Genomic DNA, 9,526 nt, shown 5'->3' on the forward strand with positions numbered 1-9,526 from the left:
AAGAGTTATTTCCTATTAAGTGAATGTGATCCGTTGCATGTTTTGGTAATAATCTATGTTCTTAGAATTTTAGTAAGGGTTAATACCACGAAATCATACACTTGTCACAAATATATCTCAAAGGTAAAGGCTTGTGAAAAATATTATGCCTTAATATTTTTGTAGGCAGTGAAAACAAATTTCATTCATTTATTTTGTAAGCGATTATTTTTTAAAAAATATTTTCTAAATTTCTCATTTTCCACCAAACAAACAAAATGCTTGTCCTTTAGCAAAAAAAAAAATGCTTGTCTTTTTTTTATTGGGTTAACACCCTAAAAAACCTCAAATTAATACACATATGACAAATTTACCCATAAACTATTTTTTTTACCATGAAAAACCCTAAATTGGTACACTTGTGGCAAATTTACCCTAGCCATAAAAAATCATAAACTGGTACATTTATGACAAATTTACTCCAAATTAATTTATTCGACCGCAAAAAATCTCAAACTGGTAAATTTGTGACAAAGATGTCATCTCCTAAATTGAATTGATACCACAAAAAAATCACAAAAATTGTAAACTGTGACAAATGAAGCGTAAAATCACAAATTGGTATACTAGTTAACTATCACGTATCATTTAACTTAATAATTTGACAGTAAAATTTAACGAAAACTAACAGAGAGTAAATTTGTTACAAGTGTACCGATTTTGAGTAAATTTGTCGAAAGTATACCGGTTTTGGGTTTTTGGTAGTTAAAAAAATAGTTTTTGGTAAATTTATCACAAAAGTGTACTGGGTTTAGAGTTTTTTGGAGTATTAACCATTTTTTCTTCTGAGCATTCTAGGAATTCATCGAAGTCCGCGTTCCCATCGAAACACACCCCTCAATTTCTATCAACGATCTGCCCTTAAAGGAATGTTTAGAGTGTTTTTCTATTGTGACTTCGCTATTTGTCCTTCGTGTCTTCTATTTTTGCGTTCCAGAAGTGGCCTTTGTAACTTCATGTCATCCTTCGAAGACAGCATGTTCTCAATTATCGATCGCGGTAAAATCCCAAAAGATTGACGGAATGTAAACAATCTGATTGTTGGATGAATAAAATGAGAAAAATAAGGAACGCCGAATGATCCAAGATGCTTGAAAGGAGAATGATAAAATCTTGGAAAGGAGGAGCAAGGAAAGGAAGAAGTGACCCCAGAAAAAATAAAGTAAGCAATTTGTCGAGCCCTGAGGAACAGTGCAATCTGGCGGAATCCGATGGGACAAGAGAGAGGTAAGTGGAGGTGGGCAACACCTAGGGATTCCACTTACTGATAAAGCTGTCCCCTTTCTTGTCAAGTTTGATGTCTTAAATTGACAAGTATGGGCTACAAAAGTAGGAGGAGACATCCATGAAGAAGTGGGCACTTCTCACAACTTGAATTGCTCCGTGGCACACATGGATTTTTTTACTTTAAAAGCGCGTTTGATAACATTTCTTCTTTTTATGTTTTAGAACAAAAAAAAAAAATATTTCTATAAGGAAAATAATTTTGAACAAAAGAACGTGTTTAGTAACGTTTGTTCGAGAATAAAAAATAAATAGAAACACGTTTAGTAAATTTTATTCTTTTTTGTTTCTTTTTAATTTTTTAAACATTTTTATTTTATTTTTCATTTTTTCCTTTATTTTTCTTTTTTTCTTTTTTCGGCGGTCCCCAACCCGGCGAGGCTCGCCATGGACGAGGCTCGAGCCTCGCCCGCCCGCCGAGCCTCGACGGCGGGCGAGCCGCTCGCCCCCTCACCGATGGCCGGCCCTCGACGAGTCGCCATGGCGAGGCCGGCGGACAAGAAAAAAAAAAAAAAGAAAAAAAAAGAAGAAGAAAAGAAGAAGAAGAAGAAGAAGAGAGAGAAGAGAAACGTTTCTTCATTTTTGTTTTGGAACAAGAAACAACAATTTGTTATTTCTTTTTTTTTTTGTTCTTATTTTGCTCTGGGAATAAAAAAAGCAAAAAAAAAACGAAACGCAACCAAACGCGCATTTTTGTTTTTTTTGTTAAGAGAACAAAATCCAAGTGTTACGAACGTTGTTTGAAACGTTTCCATGCACGCCCTAAACAACCGGGATCGACATCTAATTTATGCATTCTGTATTACTAGCAAAGTGGGTCACACAGGACCATTAATCAAAGAAAAGCGAACACATCACCCTTCTCCAATAAGTTTCCCTCTTAAGTTGTCATTATTTATTTTGTCGGTATAGTCTCAATGATTCCTGAAGTGTATACGCAAAAGGAATCCAATGCTTGATTCTCTTCAATTGCCATGTTGAAGCTTGCTGGTTCCCTGTTTCCTTAATCGGGTCTCAGCATATCTGAGAAACCCAGAACTGTTCCCTTTCCCTTCGATCTAGAAGAAAGGTCTTACCATGGACGTTGCCTCCTTTGTCTGCTGAGAGTGATAAGCCATGTTCGGAAGGGCATGCGGAGCTCGAAGATATCCATGCTGTGGAGATGACAAGCCGTCGATGCAGCGGAGCAGGGGGGAGAATGTGTTTTCGAGAACTAGAGTGAAAAATTTCCCGAGAGATGGATAATGAGTCCATTCATATTCCAATAGATGCATCGGAATGTATGTGCTATGTTCTTTTGGATAAGGGGATATGGGATCCAATGGTCTAGATAGATAGAATGGACCCCATGGAGGTTTAATCTTACGTAAAGTAAGCTTTTTCCAACACGCAGTGTACGAGCTCCACTTTGCAAGTTTTTCCAACACGCAGTGCACGAATTCCACATTATAAATGATTTGGGCCCGTCTCTTCTTTGTGCCGCTGACCCATAGTCTACGGGTGGCGGCGAAGACTCCGCAGAAGCAAGAACTTCCCTATTAATTGACTATCTCACCCCCCAAAACCTATGTTGGATATTTTAATTTCGGATGTTCATGAAATTGTGTTGAGTCAATGGAATTATCAGTATTTCAGACCAAAAAAGAAAAAGAAAATACAATGGAGATAGCAAATAAAATGTAGATATATCCGTCAAAGTTGTTGAGTAAAAGTCATATAACTAGACACGTGAACTCCAGGCTTTCAAGATATCCCTTTGTAGTTTAAAGCAAAAAATTTGTTCACGGGCTCGGTTTGGCTGGCCCGCACAGCCTGTCCATGTGCAGAGATGAGCTTGGATGGGGTCGGGCTGAGACTGTCCGAAACCTGTTGATTTTTCATATGGACAGATTTGGACTCACCGGCTCTCGGCCAGCTTTCTTCATGCTTGGACTGTAAAATGAACAATCATCTGATTTTTCTGTATCTTGTTTGGTCAATAACTTGATATGAATGTCTGAATGTACATGTCCCGTTCGATTATATGTATGGAGCACATTGGATAAAATCAGATCGAGAATCATGTAAGATGGGTAACAAAGTGCTTGCGAAAAAGGTTGATGACCTCATCGCTTAGTGCAACTGGTTGGACGATTGCTGCGTGACTTGAGGAGGGAAAAAGTACGTGTCCCATTCGTTTATGTTCACTGTGAGTTTGTGACTATGAATGAAACGAATATTTTTATGCTATGAAGCACCGACACTCTTCAAAAAATTTCGTATCGTATCGTATCGACACTTCGACACGTATCCGACACTCAATCAACACATATCGGAAAATTTGGCATATGATCAACTTTCTTGGTACTCTCCGACACTTGAGTCGGAATTCTGACATATGAGTTTCCGACACATGATTCTAATATCAAGTTTAATTTTAAAAATTCAATAAATGAGAGGTTAAAATATATATATATATATATATGAAAAATAAAATACAATAACAAAAAAAAATAAAGGGTTAAGTGTTGCAAATGTCTTAAAACTTGTCACAAAAATACAATTAAATCTTAAAACTTACAAAAATGGGGCAATCAAGTCCTAAAACTTGTTAAATTATTTCAATCGAATCCTAAAATTAACACCGTTAGTCTTTTTAACGGAAAATGCGATGTGGTGCTAATGTGACCTTTTAAATAATTTTTCTTTTTACAAATGGTTTTTTTTTAATTATTTTTTATTCAATTATTTGAAAAAAAATAGATTTTAAAAAAATAAAAAGAAAAGTTAAAATTTATTTTAAAATTTTTTTAAAAATAAAATAAAATAAAATTAGCGACTCCTCCCCGTTGCCGCCCATCGCTAGAGGGGCCGGCGACCGTCGGCCCGGCCCCTCCATTTTCTAACGATTTTTAAAAAAAAATTAACTTTTCTTTTTAAGTTTTTAAATCTAATTTTTTTAATTGAATAAAAAATAATTAAAAAGCCACATGGAAAATAAAAATTAATTTTAAATGCTACGTCAACATTTTCTGTTAAAAAAGCTAACGGTGTTAACTTTATAATGGAGAAAGAAGAAAAACAAATCTTCTCTTCTTTTCGACTCTCATTATCTGTGATACAATTCACCCCTTAATTTTTTTTTTTTCATCTTCCAACATATCTACCATACAAGTCCAGAATATGGATCGATTGTTTTTTCTCCAAATTTTAAGAGTTAAATTTGTCAAATTGAAACAATGAATTATATTAATAAATGACTGATTAATGTTTTTAGTGTATATTCATTTTAGGCTTTTTTTTAATTATTTATTTATTTACGAATTTGATTCGAATTAGTTTGATTGAAATAATTAAAAAAAATTATAATTTATTATGTATATATAAAAATATATATTTAATATACAACGTGTCCTAACGTGTCAAAATTCTCTATTTTTTTAGAAATAACGTGTCATAACGTGTCAAAATTCCCTATTTTTTTAGAAATAACGTGTCAACGTGTAGTGTCGCGTGTGTCAGTGCTACTTAGTTTTTATGTGTGCTCTTCTTTCGTTTCAGGAAAAACACCTGCCCAGACAAGCACCATTCTCAGCATTCAAACCGTGGATGAACAAGACGATTTACAAAGCTGAATCTACACCATTTCGCTAAGCTATACTTTTCTTGCCAACAAAAAAATGAGTTACAGACATTCGCCAAATGCGGGAATTTTTGGAAAATCTTACGATACTCAACTCTAAGCGCCATGAGGCAAAACTTATAGCAACAGAGAATCGACAGGACTACACAAGTTCTTTCTTTTTGGGCTCAAGAACAGGTGGGTCGATATCGATACCCATATTAGCTGCGGTTCCAGCTATTATTCTCATGGCCGATTCTATAGTGGTGCAATTCAAGTCTGGCAACTTCTCCGTAGCAATCACACGCAGTTGGTCGATGGTGATCTTCCCGACTTTCTCCATCTTTGGGTCCTTCGAACCTTTCTCCACACCTGCATTATCACCTAGGTCAGTAAAAGCCAGAATTTCGGACCATCATTTGCAATTCACAATGAAATGAAAGAGACTCTAGTTTTTAATTACTAGCATGAGGACAACAGATTCATTCATGACGACTGGAGTCACACGATTGAAACCATAATATTTACCCTCCCTAAAGTTAAACTTTCAGCATTTTTCTGAATGACCTGGATATTTATTAAGGTTCTAGTAAATGCGCCGCTGACTCTGACACAGTAATTCGCAAAGATGTGCTCGTATAAGAGTAAAGCCAATCCTGATTTTGTGCTGAGACAAGCAGATTGCACAATCGAGTTCATTCCCAAGAACCAATAGAAACTTTTTATCTCCATGATACTAACAGAATTTCTACAAGAAATTGCAGCAAAACGAATACATGGACCCATTTTTTTCTCCTAGGCCAAAAGGAAAGGCTCATGTTTTGTCATCACTGCCATACAAATCGGTCCTTTAACATGTTACAAACACACACCACTCTCAAAGTGAGAGCTCAAACCCAACAATCTTCAGAAGATAGTCAAGCGTCCAATACTAAATTTCTGACTGTGGGTGCCAGCACGTACTTTGCATTAGGTCGCCCCCCATGCTGCCTAATGACAAACTCATGGACCTTCCAAAGATTATAGCTTTTCTTGCCTATACTAAATATGTGAACCAACTAGGACATCATACGGTAAACATATGTGAGAGTTTACTATGTAGAAAAATATTAACTCCATGCAAACGCTTAACAAATGCTATATAGATTCAAACATTAGAAAAAGCAAATCAGAATATAGAAGGTACTCACAACCTTGCTAACCAAAAGATAAAGGACATCAAAATTCACTACGGGAAATAATCTCTTCATTTTGCAATGACTAACACATTCGCTCAACTGAATGGATGGCAAGAGTTAATCTAGTTTCTACACATGCCCAAAGTTCTCCAGACTGAAACAAGCAGAAGTCCACTCGTTTGAACTTCCATTGCTGCACACAAATCTAAATTATCTAAATGTACCCTTTACTGTGACATTAAACTAATCAAAGTTTTGTTACAAGGTTCTTTCTGCCACAATTTTCATATGTTTCAAAAAATGCATTGGCAAAACAGATATCTGAAGCCACTAAGAAAGAAAGCACTCTCAAAGAAATATATAGAAGCTACAAAGTGTCTCAAGATCAATTTTACGCAAATTGATCGTCCTCAAAACCATGACAAGCTGTTGGCAGGAAAGAGCTCCCAGAATTTTTAAATAACTTATTAGGGAGCAATGCATGTAGCTTTATCACAAACCACAGGGAACAAAAGTTTAAACTGGTTACAATCAGAACATTTATGAGACACAACTGATCACAGGTTAGTCGCAAACCTTAAAGGAACCCAAGCTTTACAAGCAATATAACTAAAGCCACGACAGGTGTGCAGCCAAACCGATTCTACCTGGGAACCGGATCAGACAGCCTGAAAAACAGGTCTGAGAACTGGTTCCCATTAGGAACTGGTCCAGGAACAGTTTCCAAATATTTGGAACTGGTCCAAGAACAAGTTCCAAGTAAATACCCACCCAGGAATCAGACCAGACTGCCCTGTTTTGGAACCGGTTTCGGAACTAGATTGATAAGATAAAAACCCAAAACCCTGGTTTCTTTTTCCCCTAAATTCTAACCTCAAACACTCTTTCGTCATTTGTCCTTCCTTGAAAGTCCTCATCAGTCTTTCTACTTCCCCTAAATTTTAATGGATGAATGGGGAATGGAGTTCTAAAATTTATGTTATATGTTATGTATTTGAACTTTTTATCGTTTATAATTATACGTGATTATATATTCATCTTATGGATTGTTATTTTTGGCAAATAGAGATTTCCATTATTCATCTTTTACTTTGAATTGTTTCATTACTCATTGCCTCATATGATTTTGCTGTAAAAAATGAACCCAAAAAAGGAAAATAAAGAAAAAGAAAACAGTTTCTCAGGAAAACATTGGAATCAGACCGGCAAAACAGGGTAGGCTCCAAACTGGTACCAAGCAAATAAGATAAGTTCCAGGATCCAAAAACTAAGAATTGTTATAATATGGTAGGTTCAGATTCTAACTTTGAAACCTATCCACCCTGAAACCGATAATCCCTAAAAGCCACCTCTATCATCATAGTTCAACATCTATCATTCCTAAATGCTAGGAAAAGATGTCAAAGAATCACAAAACCCCCTAGTCAACTACACAGTAAAGAAGAACAATCTAGATTTCTTCACCCAGCTAGCTGCCTGAATGATGAAGAGATTCAAGACCTAAATCCAAAACTAGACTTACAAATATGGCTTGACAAGGTTATCAATTTAGCCGCCATTGGTAAATGTGCTCTTAGATATGTACAACTTTGGCAAAAGAATATATTAACCATCTTCTGATGACAATCAACATACATGTATTTCTTTGCACCTAAGTGTAATTCATACAACACAGCAAGGATATCAATTTATTAATCAAACTTAAATTTTAGATCATAGCACAAATGACATTGGGAGTATTTGCATTCACATCTTAAATTAGTCTCATATGTCAATGTTTCCCTCATAAGGTGTTCATGGTCATACTTCCCCCTTATTTTTTGTTATTTGGGAAACAAAATTAGTGCTCATCAATTGATCATACCAAATCTTTAAGTAGGATCAACTACAACAAATAGCCGAATAAGCATATCATGCTTGCAATACTGGAAGATGCAGGACACAAGCTTTCATGAGTGACTTACAATGTTCAATGAAAAGGTCAAACTGAAATGGATCCTTCGAAGCCTTAACTGTACTACTCCACTATCAATCACATGGACTTGAAAATTGGGTCTTCCAGTTCGTATTTTAATATGCAACGAGAGAAACAGACCCCAGCTTCTTGATATCTGCTGAAATTTGCTTTCTCAATTCTCCCATTTTTTCTAAGAAAATTTTACCCATAGTTTTCCATCCCCTCATAACCAAATCCAGCATTCCCCATCTACACTACCGCCAAAACAAACCCAAAACCAACAATCAAATATTCATGCTGGAACTTAATTTTGCTTTACAAATTTCATGAGCATTATACCAGCACTGAGTTTGTTAAGATCTTACATGTACTGAAAATAATAAAAGATATCCATAAAGCAAGCCGAGGGCACAAGAAAATATCGGAGCATAAAGAGGCTTGCGGAAGGGAAATAAAATCGAGCACTTGGTGCCCATTATACCTGCAGCCTTAAGTAGTAGAACTGAAGCTGGAGGGGTCTTCAAAATGAAAGTGAAGCTCTTATCCTGCAAGAAATCCCAGGCATCCTTACACGTTACATCAGCGAACTATATATATTCACCATACGAACAATGCCATCCCACAGACCCCAAGAAACTCACGTCGTAAACAGTGATTTCCACGGGAATAATATAACCGGCTTTATCGGCGGTCTTGGCATTGTAATCTTTGCAGAAGGCCATTATGTTAACGCCCTTGGCACCGAGCGCAGGCCCCACGGGGGGCGCAGGAGTGGCTTTCCCAGCTTCCAGCGCGAGCTTTATCAACCCAACCACTGCAAAATTCAACAAGCAAAAATGCACAGACAAATAAATATCCGTAACAAAAAGAAAAGGAAGGGAACATGAAGCACCATAACTTGAGACCAAGGGCACACATGCCTTTCTTGGGTTTGCCACCGGGTTTAGGAGGAGCCATGGCGACGACGGAGAGGGACTTCCTGGTCGGAGAGTGAAGCGGGAGGCGCGCCGTGTTCAAGAACTGAACAGCAAGAAGGTTCGATTTTGAGGACAGATTGGCGGTGGGCGAGGGCAAGAAGGAAGTGGGTTGGTGAGGAACTCGGTTCTTGGGGGAGAATTGGGAGGGCGAGAGGCCGCGGCACGTCGAGATCGAAGACGCCATTGCTAGTTTGCTCGCAGAGAAGTCCCGGGCGAAACAGAGCGAGGTCGAGGGAAAACGATATCCTATCCAGTACTGTAATCGCCAGACGACGTCGTCGCGGACAAAAACTGAGATTTTTACAATTACCCTGGTGTAATCGGTTTCTAATTTCTTTTTACCGCCCACGGGATTTCTTGATTTACTTCTCTTCTATTTTTATTTTTTATTTTTTTACTTTTAAGTGTGTCAATTTCATCACGCATAGAAGAAATCCGCTTGCAAATTTTTCACAATGTATATGATTAACATATGGGTGCGCGGATAAAA

The 9,526-nt window shown here is 37.0% G+C and overlaps 1 protein-coding gene across 1 annotated transcript; it reads right to left on the minus strand.

Moving 5' to 3' along the window:
- Positions 1-4,873: 4,873 nt before the first annotated feature.
- On the minus strand, positions 4,874-9,269 carry LOC104441589 (50S ribosomal protein L11, chloroplastic). Its single transcript, XM_010054739.3, has 4 exons — positions 8,980-9,269; positions 8,701-8,873; positions 8,541-8,604; positions 4,874-5,296 (listed from the first exon to the last, which is right to left on the minus strand). Exons 1-4 carry the CDS (start codon positions 9,218-9,220, stop codon positions 5,088-5,090), a joined length of 687 nt encoding a protein of 228 aa, XP_010053041.1. The 5' UTR covers positions 9,221-9,269; the 3' UTR covers positions 4,874-5,087.
- Between the last annotated feature and the right edge of the window lie 257 nt (positions 9,270-9,526).

Source organism: Eucalyptus grandis, chromosome 4, assembly GCF_016545825.1.
Source record: "Eucalyptus grandis isolate ANBG69807.140 chromosome 4, ASM1654582v1, whole genome shotgun sequence".
NCBI classification, from domain to species: Eukaryota; Viridiplantae; Streptophyta; class Magnoliopsida; order Myrtales; family Myrtaceae; genus Eucalyptus; species Eucalyptus grandis.

What these genes read in the sequence shown, in the direction of transcription:
- LOC104441589 (XM_010054739.3), bottom strand. Translation starts at nt 9,220, where the DNA reads ATGGCGTCTTCGATCTCGACGTGCCGCGGCCTCTCGCCCTCCCAATTC. An exon ending in CGGTGGCAAACCCAAGAAAG is followed by an intron (nt 8,874 to 8,979) that starts GCATGTGTGCCC and finishes TGAATTTTGCAG; the next exon opens with TGGTTGGGTTGATAAAGCTC. An exon ending in TCTACTACTTAAGGCTGCAG is followed by an intron (nt 5,297 to 8,540) that starts GTATAATGGGCA and finishes GTGATAATGCAG; the next exon opens with GTGTGGAGAAAGGTTCGAAG.